At 45.6% G+C, this 17737-nt stretch overlaps 1 protein-coding gene and 1 long non-coding RNA gene across 2 annotated transcripts in view; one reads left to right on the top strand and one right to left on the bottom strand.

Annotated features, from left to right (window-relative positions):
- LOC121466035 overlaps nt 1-17737 on the top strand; it is a 63514-nt gene that overhangs the window by 29803 nt on the left and 15974 nt on the right. The gene's annotated exons all lie outside the window — the stretch shown is intronic.
- The window catches only part of Rora (RAR related orphan receptor A), a 93340-nt gene that overhangs the window by 6948 nt on the left and 68655 nt on the right, over nt 1-17737 (bottom strand). Inside the window, exons 3-8 of the mRNA XM_041679495.1 lie at nt 14829-14970; nt 12072-12467; nt 5400-5521; nt 3441-3573; nt 2569-2676; nt 933-1043 (exon numbers count right to left, since the gene is read on the bottom strand). Of these exons, the coding sequence (XP_041535429.1) occupies nt 933-1043; nt 2569-2676; nt 3441-3573; nt 5400-5521; nt 12072-12467; nt 14829-14970 (1012 nt within the window). The remainder of the gene's footprint in view (nt 1-932; nt 1044-2568; nt 2677-3440; nt 3574-5399; nt 5522-12071; nt 12468-14828; nt 14971-17737) is intronic.

The raw sequence follows: 17737 nt of genomic DNA on the forward strand, positions 1-17737 counted from the left end.
GATAATTCTTTTACAGGCACTATCCCACCTGTCCCGCTGGCCTTTCTGCAAAGTTAAATTGTCCAGGGCAACTCAAACTGTCAGTAGAATTTCAAATGACTTAGGGGCTGTTAATTTAGGAATGTCTTTGTGTGAGAATTCCGAGTACAGGATTGTTCCCCAAGAGGCGATCTACTGGGAAAGTAGGTTGGAGGCAGATAGACTTGTGGATGACAGTGTTTATAGAGGCACACTGTCTTAGAGACTGGTACCAAGAAGAACAACTCTATTCTATGAACTCCTTTGTCTTGGTATGTGGAGTTAGTACTGGTTAAGATTTATGAAACTATTACTTCTTAAAATTTTTATCTGCATATCATAAGCTCTCTCTCTCTCTCTCTCTCACACACACACACACACACACACACACACACACACAGAGAGAGAGAGAGAGAGAGAGAGAGAGAGAGAGAGAGAGAGGAATTCATGTGTACACACATGTTTGTAGAGGCCCGAGGAGGACATTAGGTGTCTTGTTCTACCATTCCCCACTGTCTTCCCTTGAGACAGGGTCTCTCTCTGACTTGGAGCTAGTCTGGCAGTTAGCAAATGCCCTCAGTCCTCCAGTCACTTTCCTAGTGCTAAGGTTGCTCTTACTTGTGTGTAATTCTTTTTTAACGTGGGTGCCGAGATCTGAACTCAGGTCCTAATGTTTGTGTAGCCAGTACTCTTACCCACTGAGTCATCTCTTTAGTCCTATAAGGTCTTTAGAAAAGAGTCGTGTGTGTTTTGTAGAGGGAGTATACTTTGAGAAACTTTAAATTGAATAAGGGTGGCAGCTGCTCTCGGAAGCCCCACAAATATTAGATAATGTGTTAAAAGTCCTGTGCTTGTGAAAACATTCTTTACTGGACATGTCAGAAACTGTTGTGTTTTCGTTTGATTTTTCTTACCTGCTGACATCAGTACAAATGCAGAAAATAATGCGATTTCATCTTCAGTCAGGTGCATAGAACACAAACTCTTCCCAAATTCAAACACAAAGCTAATGAAGTCTTCACAACCTATGATTAAAATAAAGGAAGTTTAGGATGTCGGTGGTTACCCTAGGAGAAGAATACAGAACAAGGTGAAAAGAGATAGGGAAGGTGGAGATGCGATGGGACAGGAAGGGCATTTCTTAGTTGAGTAGTCTGAAGTGTTAAAAGAGAAAATGGCTTAGCCAACAGCACCATCACTGGTAACATCTTCTGGTACCACCATTATCATTACCACCATCATCACAAAGCATCATCTCCACTATCAGTAGTACCCTAACCACCACCATTAACTCCACATCAGGACCACCCCCCCCCCCATCATCACCTACAGTAATGAGAGAGAACATGTCCTGGGTTCCTATGCAGATAACTACTTGAATAACATTCTTAGTGCTTCCTCGGATTTCAAAACAGCCCTGCGAGGAGCATGTTATCATTAGATTCCCATTTTAGGGCTGAAGAAACGGAAACTTAATAGAGATAAATAATGTACCCACGGCCACAACCTGACATTCAAAGCCAGGTTGTCTGACTTCAGAACCCTTATTTATAATAAACAGGATTAACGGCTACTGGCTAACTGCAATGCCCTACTGACTAGGATACTCAGGTTCATGCTGGTGGTATAATTATTTTAACTATTAATCAAATTGAAAATAATGTGGAAGTCTCCTAAAATAATAATTCAACTCGCCAAAGATGAATTAAGTTTTGTTTCTGTGTTATCAGGTTTGCCAATTGGTTAGTATTTGTGAATGGTGGAGGGCCGTGCTGCACTTAGGCAAACCTCTTACTGCTCATGGTTAAAATAAGCCAGTCAACACGTCTTGGGTTCTCCTTGTTTTTCCTTAATGGCAACATTCTGATTGTTTAAATTACAGAAACTCAAAAGGACATATTTACGATGCATATCCCATAGTTTTCTTCAGCTTTACTGGACTTTTTCGATGTTTATATTTCCTTTATGTAAATGGTTAACAGTGAGAGGCCGGGAATGGTGGGAGCTGTATGAGGAAGGTAAAGTGAGTAGCAGTAACCGGACCCCTCGTAGGGTACAGAGGGGTGTCCTTGCTTGCCAGCTCCCAGCCCCCCTAAACACCAGCCTGCCCTCTTCACCCCACAATGGCCGAAGAGCTCTGAGCCCTTTCCAGTGGGCTTCATTTTTACATATGAATCATATTCTCTATAAGTATATTGAACACTTCATTCATTGAAAATCTCATTTACTTGAACCTGGAAGGGGCATTGAGAGGTCATGTGATAACTCCCTCAATGACTGACCTACAAAGAGTTTACATGTGATGTAGATAATAACTCACTCAATGGCTAACCGACAAATGAACTTGAAGCTTGCACATGATGTCAACGAGATTATTTGCTGCATGCAGACTGTTTTATAGCAGATAGCTACAGATAGCAAGATAGGTGTATCACCCATTAATTTAGATTCCAAATAACCAGTTTTATTTTGTGCAACAAGAGCTTTTATCCAGCCACATCCCTGAACATGACCCCCATTTACGGAGCCAACAACATGAGATTTCCTTACCTAAGGATTTGAAGACATCGGGGCCAGCATACTTCCCATCAAAGTACACGGTGTTGTTCTGAGAGTCAAAGGCACGGCACATCCTGATAAACACCACCTCCAGAGAGCCTGCGTGAGAGAGGATTGCTTAGCATCATTCTGATCTCAGTCCCCTGCTGAGGTGCTAACACAGAGGCCTTCCTGAGATGGCACAGTGGCTGAGGCAGGGCTTCTCATGTTATCAGTCACACCAGCCCTCTGTCCAAGCGGCAGGAGAAATGAAGACCGACTCACACAGCATTGTAGAGTTTTAAGGTAGCTTGGGAAACATTTTACATACGGATTTCAACAATCCAGCCTAGCAACGACTCTTTGAGCTCATAAACACCTTCCTAACAGTTCAGTGTGAGGGCCCGAAGGGTGATGCTAAGATTTGGGATGCAAATATTTCCCAGTATAATCTTCCTCCCAGAGAAATAGGAAAATGGAAACAATGCTTCCTGGGCATCTTTTTAAAATTATATACACACACACCACCTAAACAAATAACTTGGTATGTATGAATGTTTTGCCTGCATGTATATGTGTGCACCATGTACATGCCTGGTGCCTGAGGTCAGAAGATATTGGATCCCCTGGAACTGTAGCTATGGATGGTGGTGAGCCTCCAGGTGGGTGCTGGGTTCTCTGCAAGAGCAGCCAGCGCTCTTAACCACTGGACCATCTGTATCATTAAAATGCTTTTATAAAAAGGGTTCGGTTTCTGCTAAGCAAACCCTGAGCTCTTATCACTGAGAAAAACAGCTCCGACACCTTCCTTAGCAAGCATTTCTTTAACGAGCAGGCGAAAACAGGCTGGGGGCTACATCAGGATTCACTTGCAGAGCGCGTACCTGCTTTTAGAAGCACAATTTGATCATTTTGACACAGCTCCATAAATCCATCAATGCGTTTGGCAAACTCCACCACATACTGGATAGCTTCTGTAATCTTGATGGCACACAGCTGCCACATCACCTCTCTCTGCTGTGAAGGAGGGAGACACATTAACATAAGACTAGCTGGGAACCCTAGTGCAACTAGCTAGCTTCCTAGTTTGTAAAAAGAAAGCTCTTTGGAAATGGGTTAAGAAAGATTATAGGATTAAAAAAAAATTGTCTCTGTTATTTAGGTTTTAAAAGCCTGCTTCAATATCCTTTCTGCCTCCTGAGATCCCTGGCTTACTGTTTGAAGGCAATTGAATGCGGGTGTTGAAGTGGGGGGGGGGTAGGGTAGAAAGTCAGGGGTATTATGAACATGTGGGGCCAACAGCTAAAGACAAGTCAGGAGAGCAATATACATCACTGCTCTAACTTGGGCTCCACAGTAAGTGGAGGATTTTCTTAAAAAAAGCAGCTCATTTATTTTAGGGAGTTTACCTATTTTTTACGGGTGTGGAAGGAAAGGGGGGTCAAGTACTTTTTTTTTTTTTTTGGTCTGTACTTGCTGAGCTAGATGACATCTTTGTTTCACACATTTATACAAATTGTTGTCTACTCAGAAATGACAAAATGATATCAAAACTCTGGAGGCTTCTCAGCCAGTAGGCAACGTCCTATTTCACAAGGCCTGCTAGTTCTCATTGCATTGCTCGCTCTCCTTTGTGGCTTGGGTGATGGGGTGACTCTGTCCTCAGAGGCAGACTAAGGGAGCTGCTGCTCTCCCCACCTTCCCACTCATCACAGCGTCCTGGAGCTTTTGCTTGCTCCTCTGCTCTCCCACTACACCCGCAGCTTAAGGTTATTTCTAACAGTGTGATGGGGAAAAATCCTGAAGCGGAGTCGCAAGAGGACATGGTCCTGATGCTGTCACTGGGTAGCCACAGCCAAGGTATGATGGGTTTCTCCCCAGTAACAGTGAAGGGGAGGATATACCTCCATCACCTCCCCAGTAACAGTGAAGGGGAAGATATACCTCCATCACCTCCCCAGTAACAGTGAAGGGGAAAAATACCTCCATCACCTCCCCAGTAACAGTGAAGGGGAAAAATACCTCCATCATCTCCATGGTCCTTTCCCAGCCCGACTTTCTACCATCACTGGCAAAAGCCATCTCTTCCCAAAGGCAAAATGGATAATTACCATTCCCTTACCTTCAGCTTACCCTCCTACTTTAGTGGCCCATTGGTTGATGTCATAGAGATAAAAGCAAGTAGGGTCACCACCTGCCAGGCTCATCTTCAGTCTTAAACAGTGATAGCCAGACCTTCCCAAACCTCATTCTTCTCCTTTTTTTAAATAAGATTTTTAAGTGTGTATGAACACACAAGCAATCTCTCTCTCTCTCTCTCTCTCTCTTTCTCTCTCTCTCTCCCTCCCCCTCCCCCTCTTCCCCCTCTCTCCTCCCTGATGTGGGTCCTGAGAATCAAATTCAGATTCTTTGAAAGGGTAGCAAGTGCTCTTAAGCACTGAGCCATCTCTCTGGCATCCCAAGCCCTGTTCTTGTCCACAATCCCGAACCAACCCCTCTTTACTCTAGCAGCATTCTTAAACCTCAAAATCTCTTGTGGCATCAGGACAAGTCCTAGCTCACAGAGACTTTTGGGAGCTGCCCAATCTAGTCTCCCACTGGCACACAGAGGGACTTAAAAAACACAATAAAATCCGTTCCAGCTGAACTTTCACATCCTAGCACCCGAGGAAGACAATAAAGCCCTGAGCCTGTGATCAGCTCTGGAGGTAAGGCCCGTAAGCAGAGATCAGAGAGCCGATGCAGGACAATCTGCCTCCAGACTGTTTGTACTCTTGAGTGAATGCCTTCCTCCCCGCTTCTCAGTGCTGTCTCGATGGAAAGAGCAACCCCTCCGACTCTACCTTGTTCTGATAGTTCTCAACCTCCTCCTGCAGGAAGGTCTGCCATGTGATCTGCTGGAGTTCTTCCCGCAAGTACTGGCAGGTTTCCAGGTGCGATTTGGATATGTTCTGTGCAAGGTGTTCTGGGGAGAAAATGGGAGGTGACAACCATGAGCAGGAACCAGCAACTCTTTGGCTTGTGTCATTTGCCTTAAAAAGGCACTCGCAGAAGGCAGTGTGCTGACAAGTCTTGGCTTCTTTTGTGTAGCTAAGCAAGCAAGCTGGGAGTCTTCTGTATTTGGGCCCAGGAGTGAGGCTCTGCAAAGCCAACACTAGCTGCATGAAGCGTGTTGGATCCAGAGGCCTTGAGGAGCTTGACCTTGTCTTAGGCTTTCTACCAGTGTCTGGATGAGCACTGAATGAGCCGTAGGCATGACAATGATTGATACCCTCTTCTTGACTTTTTATGATAGACTTTTTTTCAAAAGTGGCTTTTGAAAAAATCAGGAAATTAAGTGTATGTGTGTGTATGTGAGTATATATTTAAACTCTTTTATTTTTGTACGTGTCCATGTATCGAGTGTCTTCCTTAATTGCTCTCCTCACTCTCTTCCTCCCCAGTGCTGTGCTTACACCATGTCCAGTGTTTTTTTTTTTTTTTTCCTTTTTTAAAACATGGTTTCTTAGGGATTGAACTCAGGTCTTCATGCTGTAATGACAAGCACTTTATTACTTTATTGATTGAAACATCTCCCCACCCCCGGCATTAATAACAACTGACCATTACCTTTCTTTTTTTGGGGGGGGGGTTGTTCAAGAAAGGGTTTCTCTATATAATAGCCCTGTCTGTCCTAGAACTCACTCTGTAGACCAGGCTGGCCTCGAACTCACAGAGACCCACCTGCCTCTGCCTCCCAAGGGCTGGGATTAAAGGCGTGCACCACCACCACCTACACTGGCTTGGCCATTCATTACCTTTGATTTTTCTAGTAAACATAGGGACAAGCGTTGCTGAGACATGAACAGACCATGTGTTAATTTGGTGAAGAGAAAGACCCTGGACCTTGCTACTTCTGAGATGTATGGCCTTTGCAAGTTATTTAATCTCCCTGTACTTTGCTTTCCTCCTTGGTAAAATGGGGGGAAATTGTTCATAGGGCTGCTGTGAGAATGGAATGAATCACAGTTAGAAAGGGAGCATCACATCCTGATGCTGTACAGTTATCTGTACATGTACTGTGTATGAGGGCTTCGGTGATATTAAATATATAGCGAGGATATCTCTGGAACTGGTCATTGTGGGCATGTGTTGACACACAGGAAGGGTAATTCAGGACCTCAGATAGAGAGCATGAGGCAAGTCACACCACAAGGTAAAGCAGTCAATCTCAGGGTAGGGAAAGATCAGCGTTGGTTGAACAGAACTGCAGAATGCTTCTTAGAAAAGGAGGGATTCTGTGTTGGACCCAAGAGATGGGCAGGGTTGGCAGGAGTGGTCATTTGTGTTGGGAAGGAGATGAGTTCTATATTCAAGGGCCACTGGATGAAGGAACACATAGGACATTTGTAAGGGACAGACAGACTTGATGATGTAACGGGGTTCACCTTCTGAAGAATCTCGGATGTTTAGGATTGAGTTGGGATATGACATAACAATAGGACCAAGCAGAACTCTGCCAGGAAAGCTGAGGTATTAAGATTGCATCTGGGGACAGAGGACAGGCAGTTTTGTACTTGGCATCTTGGGACTTAGAAAGGCTGGACGAAGAGGGCCAGGAATACAGCTGCTAAAATGGAGATAGGAGAGACTGTGTGAAGTGGGATGGTAGTCAGTGTTAGGGAACGGAAGGATGACTCACATGTTTAAAAAGCTGGATGTGATAGCACATGTCTGTAACTTGAATTCTTGGGGTAAAGGCAGGCGTATGGCCATGTATTTGAGGATCGCCTGTTCTACATAGAAGGTTCTAGGCTAGCATGTCTACATACCAAGATCCTGCCTAAAAAATGTATTGGAAAGAATTGACAGGAGTTTATGAACATCAAATCATACTGAAAAATAACCACATTTCCAGGATCGTGAGTCCACAGCAGGCAAACAGCGACAGAGCATGCGTGCTATAAACATGCCACGGCTTCCTTCAGACAGGAGGACACATGTTTGTGTGGAAACAGCAAGTTCACCTAAATGTAATCTGAAACCAGAGTCTCCTTAGAGACACAGAAACATAATAAATCCTAACAGCCCTATCTGGCAGCACACAGGTACCAAAGCAGCCTGGATAAATAGTGTTTTTTAAAAGATTGAGTGTAAACAAAGAGAGTGTAAAAGCACTTCAAGGAGACAGACCTGAGGAGAAGTGGAGAAGCCAGCTCATTAAGAAAAAAAAGAATGGGTGTTGGAAAGCAGAAAATTCCGCTCAGATAAAGGGCTCTCACTATGGAGAACAGTGTCTAGACTATAAACCAAGATTAGCATATTTTTAAAAAAAGGAAGCTCAGGAGGTTCTACAGGTCTCACACTCTGCTCTTCCTCATGTCTTTCCCACTTATTCCAGTCAACACCTTGTTTCAGTTGATCTTAACAAATATTACTGGGAACCGGCTATGGTGTCACATGCCTGTAATCCCAGCACTTGGGAGGCCGAGACGGGAAGACTGCCATGCTTTCCGGGTCATGAGTGATGCAGTGAGTTTCAGGGGCATGGCAGGAAGCCCGTCTCAAATTTTATCCAGGGCTGAGGACACAGCTCAGAGGCAGAATGCTCAAGATCCTAGGTTCGATTCCCAGCATTTGCAAAATGGTTCATGGATACCTGGACCAGGTGGGACTCTTAAAACAGCCAATAGGAAGAGACAATGCCTAACCCAGTTCACACAGTGGGCCAGCAGGGGGCAGCAGCTACATTTCCAGTTCATAATAGATCTGGCGAGGCAAATGTTTTTAAGACCCTTCACTATTTCTAAATATCCCTTTCAGCAGAGGAGAGTCTCACCAAATCGCATAGAGTCTAAGAAGCCAGTGTGGCTCTCAGACCAGGTAGCGACAGTGAGGTGTGTTTAATCTAGGCGTTAGGAGTCAAGCTTTCTGGGCAAAGCTGAGCAGTGAGTTATTTTCCTTGCTTTGTGGCATCAGTGAGTGGGTCTCCCTGCCTGACCCTGACCTTTGCAGCACTGTCAGGGTACCCAGGTGTGCTCCCCTCGCTGCCCTTGGACAGCCTGTGGCTATGGATGCAGCCCAATGCAAAGCTGTAAGTTTACTTCAAAGTAGAACAAAATGGCAAGAAAATCTCCGTTTTAAATTTGAATTGTGCTGTGTTTGTAACAGCGCTTAAACCCCTCCCATGGGAAGTCCCGGCTTCTAAGATTTTCTCTCAGACTCTCAGGGTGGGATAGAACTTTAGAAGATACCATCTGGGCTGAGCATACCTCATTTTTATAGATAACATCAATAATTAAAAATTAAACAGTACTTTCTTTGTGCAGACCCAAAGGTTTTATATCTTTTCTGAAAAAAATGTGTATTATATATACATATATATATTCTCATATATATATTGAGAAGATGAAGGAAGGTGAAGGTACTGTTCCTATTTTTTTGGCTAGGCACCTGAGCCAAAGTGGCTAAGTAACTTTTCCAAAGTGTTACAGTTCAGGGGCAGAGCTCCGATGCAAATATCCTCTGGCTTCCGAGTTTGTGTTACCCTTTATATCTATGTGAATGCACAAGAGGCATGGTTGCTGCTTGCGGGCAATGTGGTTTAGAGTGGGTTGTGCACCCAACAGCAAAGCTGGGACCGCCACCCACATAAGCTGACTTCTCGTCTCCCCGCACCTACTCAGTCAGCCATCTCTTGCAACAAAGCGCTAACAGCTACTGTCACAAACCCAGTTAGCACTCTTTATAAAACAGACCTTGGATGGTTATCTGGAATGTAGATCCAGGCACACTAACTGAATGTCAAGGGCAAGGCTTCCTAGCCAAGGATGGAGACCTGTTCTGCTCTGAATACTGTGGGTATAATTCCTGAAAGATGGGATTGAATGTAGGAAGTGTTTGTGTAGAACTTAACTTTTCTATCGTGCAATTCCATTTGCTTAAATTCTGATGGCAAAGTTTAGCCTACAAGGAGGTCTGGAGTTTTTGTTAGAAAGGCCTACAGAACAGAGGCTGTGAAGGCAATCTCACAGCATATGAGGTAGCTTTGAAGAGGGTTCAGCCAGTCTTTGGCACTTTTATGCCATGTTCAGCTCCCTCAGACTACCTTGGCCTATGAATGGGACAGACAATCTTCTCAGAAGAATTCTAACTTGGTTTTGAGTTTGGTTCCATTTGAGTCGATTCATCCTGGAAAATGCTATAGCCCTGACTCCCAGGCCCACTGGGAGGGGACCAGTGTAGGTCTGTCCGGAGACTTAAGGGCACCAGCTCAGCCATTTTTAGCCCCATTCAAGTATTTGTGCACATTTAGCCAAAATACCATGTGCACGGATAATGCTTTGACTCAGTGCTTTGAATCTGTTTCAGCATTGAATATCTGGCAGGCGAACAGGCAGGTTCACTGTCCCTACGGCGAAGCGGCAGCAGGCCTGGGGCGAGTCGGGTCACTTTGCGTGGGAACTTGTCAGCTTTCAATCAAATCCTTATTCAGTTTGGAAAATTTAATTTTCATTACAGTTTTGCTTCAGCCAACCAAGATTCCATGACCAAAAAAAAAAAAGTTTTTGTTCTAGTTTGGGGAAAAAAAATTAAAAAAAAAAATCAAACCTACCTCTGCTCAGCATGCCTTCTAGTTCAGAGGTTTCTGTGCTAATCAAAAGAGCGGTGGTGCACTGTTAGTGCCGCGCAGTGGTTAAAGAGCAGGCTCAAAAAGGCCCCAGCTCCCAAGGGTTTAAATTTAGATCCATAGAGAGATGCTTGTGTAAAAAACTGGAAAGAACACTCACGTTGTTCTATTTGGAGATTTTTGCCTGGAAATATAAATTTTCACTTAAAAGGGATGTTTTATGGGGTGCAGAGGTGGAGGCAGCAGCTACAGAACATGGCCTTTATGGCTGCGAACCGAGGGTTTCTGTGCTCAAGTCAGACCGGCGGGCTCTTTACCACCCCAGGTCCTTATCGGAGCTCACTGGTCTCCACAGCTGCTAATTGAAATACCCCAAAGGATTGTAACGACCCCGTGTGCAGAAGCATGGGGAACGGCAGATCATTCGAAAACTGTAAAGGCTCTTATCAAACTTTTTCTAATAATAGCACTGTATTAAAAAAAAACGATTAAATATAGCAGAAGGTGTTAGCATAACACACAGGGAGGGAAGCCTCCGTTGTCTGTGCCACCAGTCTTTCCAAGTCATTATCGCCCAAGAGGCAAGCGATAAGGAAGGAGGGGTTTGTTTGTTATTTTGGCGAAGTGAGACCTATATGAAACGTGATCAGTTTTGTTACCAATGGCCATCTTCAAAACATTTTGGCAAGTTCAGAGGTAAGTCACGTCAGGCATTCACAATTCATGCCAGTGCAGCCAAGCTTGGCTACCTGAGGGGCCCATCAGATGGGTCATCATTCAACTGGTACTGGTTGGTTACTGGCGTTCACAAATATCTCCATGGTAATTAAAAAAAAAATCTCCCAAAAAGGAGCCGATAAACTGATTTTTATTATAAATGTTCAAGGTTAGGAGATAGAGATCTGGGATGGAGACTGTCCAACAGGCACACAGGACAGTTAGAATCGCAAGAGGAGTGAACTGGGGTGTGCCGCTCCATAGTAGGGTGGCTCGGATAATGGTGATGTGGACTTCCCTTTGAAAAAGCTGGAAGGGGGTTCTGAATGCTTGCTTTATGCTAAGTGTCCAGAGTGACAGATAACTGAGTTCCCCTAGTTGACTGCTGCACCATGGGTACATGTGTTGCGGTGTCACACCGTCCCTCGTGATACACAGTTGTTACAAGGCCAGCTGGCCTAGGTCTGAAAAAGCATGGGATAAATCCGGACTAGCTGAACATAGCAGACAATGAGGAATACTGAGAATTCAAGAACAATTGCAGTGGGTTTTTGATCCTACTGCACGTACTGGCTTTGTGGGAGCCTAGGCAGTTTGAATGCTCACCTTACGAGACCTGGATAGAGGTGGGCAGTCCTTGGGCTTCCCACAGGTCAGGGAACCCTGATTGCTCTTCGAGCAGATGAGGGGGGGGGGACTTGATCGGGGGAGGGGGAGGGAAATGGGAAGCGGTTGTGGGGACGAGGCAGAAATCCTTAATAAATAAATAAATTTAAAAAATAAAAAATAAAAAAAAATAAATAAAAATATAAAAATTTTAGCAACCAATTTAAAAACTTTTAAAAAATCACAAGAATATATCTATGGTTCAGGTTTGGTTAGTGGACTTTGTGTATGTGTGTGGCCTTAGGCATAAAGCAATACCTGGAGTCTAAGAGAATAATCAGTCTGGGTGGCCTTCCTCTGTGTTTATGTGGGATCCAGGCTGCTTATATACATCTGTCTAGTTCCTGAGCAATGCATGTACTGCAAACACCATAGGAACAGTCCAACAACAAGGCTGGCATCTGAATGGGCAGCACAGATGGAGAGGAAATCCCACCCATCAGAGGACAGTCCCTTATACCGCTCTTAACTTCACAGGGCATACCCAGAGCAAACCAGCAGCAGCATGCACACCGGCTGTTACCTAGTTCTGCCATGGATACGGTTGGGGAAGTCTCTCCGTTGGTAAAGGAGCAGTAGGGGAAGAAGCCAGATGCTGGTGTGTAGTCACATATGGGTTCTGGTTTGATCCCATTGATGTCCAGTCCCGACTGGTCGGGGGAGGGCTGGATATCCAGGTAGAAGCTGCTGACGGCAGAGTCGGCCTTGCTGCCCTCCGGGGTGTGCCCGTCCATGTAGGTGCTGAGGTCATCGTGCAGTTCCGTCAGCCCATTGGCCGAGATGTTGTAGGTGGGTGTCAGAGGCTCAGCTTCCCCAGGCTGCTGCTGGTGGTCTCGCTGTTGCTGCTGCATTCGGTGCTTTTGCACCTCGGCATATAAGCTGTCTCTCTGCTTCTTGGACATCCGGCCAAACTTGACAGCTGGAAGAGAAAGCAAAGTGCTCTTTGAACCAGTTAGTGTTATCCTTTCCCAAGCTTTGAGCTTTCCAGAAGACCTCAGAGCAGGTTAGCACAAAATCAGGCCACCCACAAGCAAGAACAGGCTTCTTCATGTGCCCCCAACATACATCCCAGGCAACCTTCCTTTTATTTCCCTGCAGTCTTACACCCTTAGACTCACTGAGGATATAATGTTTTGTTTTGTTTCTCCCTCCCTCCCTCTTTTTGGCACAGGGTCTCACTATGTAGCCCAGATTGCCCTTGAACTGCTGATCATCCTGCCTCAGCCTCCTGAGTGTTGGGATTCCAGGCATACAAGCCTGGCTCTGAGGAATAGTAGTTTAATGGCTTTGTTCATTCTCTATCAAATGGCCTGGCTTAGACCCGACCCTTACTTTGCAGTCTTTGGACAGAGAGGCAGAGATGCAAAGACTCATGGGGTATGCTGAGGCAGAAGCCTCATCTTTCACACAAGAATGTTCTCATCTTTACACAAGAATGAAGTTCTTCCTGGTTGAGCAGCTGGATCTGGGACTTTACAGAGAGGCTGCCTATAGTTTCCAGAACAGTATGTAGGAATCTGCCTGACTTACGAGGCCCCCTGGCAGTTGTGGACTTGTCTTTCTTTTCTATTTGGAGACGGGTCATTTCACTGTGTCACTCAGGCTGGCCTTGAACTCCCAGGTGCAAGGGGTCATTCTCTCTGCCTCCTAGGTAGCTAAGGCACACACCCCTGGGTCTGAATTGGATCCATCAGTAAGTGATACTTTGCTCTGCAATCATTTAGCCTCAGGTAAACAAGAAGTGGGGTGTGGCAAGCCTTGGAAGATCCCCTGGGAAGGGGCTGTGTCTGTCGTACTTCTCAGGATGGGTCCTCGCATGGAAAGATGGCAGGGTTGGGGCAGCTTCCCAGTTCACTCATCTAGATGGTAGGAAACCGCTTTCCTGGTTGGAATTCTCCCACAGAGGTTCCTTTTATCTCCCTGCCTGGGCAGTATACAGAGGTAGCCCCTGCTGGAGGGACTCCGCTTTCCTAACTGATCATCGTTAAACTGATTCCTGACTGGGGGACAAACTCATTTATTCCACCATTGTCAGAGTGACAGGAGAGGCAGAAGGCAGGGGAGATGAAATTGGAAGCTGAGAGACCACACCACTGACCAGCGGAGGACTCTTCTCACCGGGGAGGAGGTCCTGCGCTTTATACAGAGGAACAAGCTAGAATAGCAGCCACCTCGGAGCTTCCACAGCTCAGACAGGGCTGGACGCCAAACGGGCATTTCATTTGTGAAGCGCTGAATGTATTTTCTTCCCCACAACAGCCTGTACATACATGTACATACACATGTGAGAAGCCATCCTGAAGGTACTGAATTTGGGGAGGGACAAAGAACATTGTAGAACACCCCATGGGTGTAATTATGCTTTTGCCTTAATACAATGACAGTCGCATCCAGCTGTGGGGAAGGACTAGCATTTATAGCTTCTGGTTTTAACTGCAGGCTGATAAGAGCCGCACCTAGCTGTCAGCTTAATGCTGTTGGAAGACGAACTTGCTATGGGTTCTGAGATGCCTGTCTGCTAATGGCAAAAGCTGGACCTCTCTAGGAGGGCAGAGAGACTTGCAGGGTAGGAAGTGAAAGTGAACTGGGGCCTGGGCGGCTCCGCCAGGTCCTAAGAACATCAGATGGAGGCAAGGGCAGGCTGCCACTCCATCCAAGGAGATCTCTGCAGACAGTCAGCTAGTGTGCTCGGAGACATCCTTAAAGTGGACCTGCTGCATTCCTGGCCTGGTTCCATGCGAAACTGTCTTGTTATCTCGTGCACTTAAGATCAGTTTCAGGGAGGATCTTGAGATGCTCTGTGATTGGACAGGGGCCCATTTCTAGTCCTTATGCCTTCCTTCTCTTAACATAGAAGGGCATTTATCTCTAAGCCATACTTTGTACTATGTTCATGTTTAGAAGGTGTAAACGTTTGACTCTGGTAGGTGATCCAGATGACCCAGTTACCCTAAGGGCTATCTCCTGCCAAATGTCAGTAGACTTACCAGCATTACGTCTACTTAATTTGTCCTGGCTTGGGTTTCCTGCAGGAGGCATGTTTACGAAAGCCCTCAGAGAACGCATACCTGCAGTTTCTGAAATGTTGGCAATCTGAGGGTTTTCTGGCTATAAGACACTTCTCTGTCTACCCCCACCAGCCAGTCAGCTGACTCCCGGAGATCACGGATAGAGGATGGCAGAGGATGGAGAGGGTTTCCCCTGAAGGAGCAGTGCCTGTGTTTCAGGAGTGCTTGCCCAGCCCCATGCATTTGTCCCACTCCAGTCACGAGAGGCTCACCATCTCGAGACATCCCCACGGCAAGGCATTTCTGCAGTCGACAGTGCTGGCAGCGGTTTCTGCTGGTTCGATCGATCAGACAGTTCTTCTGACGAGGGCAGGAGTAGGTGGCATTGCTCTGCTGACTTCTCCTGAAAAAGCCCTGTGATTCAGTTATAAATACGGAACAGGTTAGTGTCCGTTCCAGCGGTGATACCAAAGGCCATGGACTAAGCACTGAGCACCACTAAATTAATATTTAATGGAGGGATAAGCTCGGGGCAGAATCATCCAGGAGACCATTAATGAAATTAAAGTCACTTCTTTTTCCTTGAGTAAAATTAATCCCCAGAGCCTAATCCTCTATCCCTTACACATGCAAAACTTCCTTTAACTTCCGCCCAGTTGACTGTGTAAGACACATGATCCGGCCGATCAAACAAAGCAGCGTTCTTGCTGAAATGACACCAAAGGATTTGTCTTTAACCTGTATCTCTAAAATGCCTTTATTTTGAGCATGTGTGGAGGTGTACACACGTGTGTGCGCATGCACAGGTCAGGGGAGGGCATCGGGCGTTCTGCTCTCACTCTACCTTATTCGTTGAAGCAGGGTCCCACTGTACCCGGAAATAGACTGCCATGTCACAAGCCCCGGAGATCCTCCCTTCTCTGTCCCCACAGTGCTGGAGTGACAGGTGCCCATGGCTGTGCCTGGCTTTTTGTGTGAGTGTTAGGATTCAAGCTTAGGCTCTGATGCTTGTGCAGCGCATGCTCTAACCCATGAGGTCATCTATCTTCCCAGCCCCCGGAACGCTTTTTGGTAAAATAAACATTTCTCCAGGCCACCCAACGTTAAGGAGAACATGGTTGTGCTCAGCTCACTGCAGTCTGGGTGTGCCAGGGTGCACTGTAGTGTTGGTGTTTTCTCTCTGCCACGCAAGTCTCTGGCCATTTAGGCATCTCTCACTCCCTAAGTCTGAGCCTGTTGGACTGGTTAAAAATCAGTTGCACCGGGAATTCCCCACCCTCATGGTTGAGAATCAGCAGTGTTTAGAATCATGGCCTTTAGGGTTTGACGGGTCCGGCAATCATTTGTCTTGAGGGCTGTGCTGGAAATGAGAAGGTGCACAAAGACACGGGGGAGCTACTGACCTCAAGGATGCTGGTTTCGCCTGTGTGTTTATTAACTTTCTGATTTTTCAGTATTGGGATTGAAATGCGAAAGCTTGTTGGTAGTGTCTTTTAGCAGCGACCACAGGCTTACCACAGGTGCAGCATCTCCACTGCCACTTACTTGAAAATGTGTTCTAATCTGCCATAGATTTCTTATGCAACACGGGTGCTACTTAGAAGCATATTTCTTAACTTCCAAATACATGACAGAGGCACTAGGGATGTATGTATATGCACATATATGTATATATACACACATACACATATATAGATATACATACATAATACATACACACATATATTTTTTCTTTCAATGGCACTGTAAGCTGGGTCAAATAAAAAATAGCCAAGAGAAAATTGTTTATGTGAAGCAGAGCCACAAAGAGAAAGAATGGCCATCTTCAGAGTTTTCCTTAATGATAAAGACAGATGATTCTGGGCTGGAGAGATGGCTCAGAGATAAGAGCACTTGTTGCTCTTCCAGAGGACCTGAGTTCAATTCCCGACAACCACTTGGTGGCTCACAACCTTCTATAATGAGACCTGATACCTTCTTCAGGCCTGCAGGGATACATGTAGGCAGAATATTGTATACATAATAAATCTTACAAAGCAGACTTATGACTCCAACCAAGGGAACATTGGAGGGGCAGACAGCAAAGAAAGAATGGACCAGGTAATGTCAGAATATTGATGATATACTTCAGTCAGCAGATTTTTCCAGGGGCCAATTTGGATACTGTATTCGAATTGTTTAGGACAGAAACAATGTGCTTGTCCTGTAAGTTGGGAATCTTTTAAGGGATAAACGTTAAAGGAATACTAGAGAAAGGGTACAAAGATTCATCCAGAAGGATGCTCTCGCGAGCACTAGATGCCCAACATGACTGACGGGTTCTAGTACACACTCACTCAATGGAGTTGGGTGACCACTGAAAGTTGTGTTTTAGAAAAAGTGTTAATATAAAAAGGCGATGAAACTGGTGAAAAAAAACTAAGCCCAGGGCAATAAGAGAGCATCACGTATTTGACGTAATAGAAATGAAGGAAAATCATGCCCCCAGATGACAACAATTGCTGCTTTTGCTTTCTGATGACTTCTCTACAAGCAGACAGGGATGCAGGGCCCTCGGATCCACTGCCGCTGCCTCTTCTGCCGCCTGGGTGATGACTGGGGTCTAGGTGGACCAACTCGTGTGTCAGACGTGTGTGCGTTCAGCTCTTTCTGTCTACCTTGAGGCAAGGTCAGTGCCTTTTGGAAAGCAGTCCCTTGTCACAATATTTAAATCCCCATGTGTGTGTGTCCTTGGTAAAAAAGGAGTGAGAAAAAGTTCTTAGAATTTCCTGGAAAAGCCAAGAAAATATATTTTAAAACATACCAAGAGGTCACCTGCATGGGTGCTCATTTCAGTCTCTGAGCTGAGAATCAGCCACTGTCCACACCCCCCTCTGTTTCTTTTACAGGGATTTTTAAAGAGATTTCTAGTTTATTTACTTGTGTGAAAAGTAAAGGTACTAACGCCTCTCAGGATGGGGTGACTCACTCAAAATCCCACCTCCAGCATGACAGGAAGTCAGGTCAGGGATTTTTCCAGGCTTCTTTTCAGAACACCCTCGTCCCTTTTGTTTTCCTGCTTCCACAATTTACCAACAGACCCTCCTCCCCGATTCTCTTAGTTGCTGAGCCATCTCTCCAGCCCCCAGTTCTCATAGGGGCCCCCATTTTAATAGAGCCCCCCCCCATTCTCATAGAGGCT

Source organism: Microtus oregoni, unplaced genomic scaffold (genome assembly GCF_018167655.1).
Source record: "Microtus oregoni isolate MIOR12 unplaced genomic scaffold, Mior012 000032F_ref0000030, whole genome shotgun sequence".
Lineage (NCBI taxonomy): Eukaryota > Metazoa > Chordata > Mammalia > Rodentia > Cricetidae > Microtus > Microtus oregoni.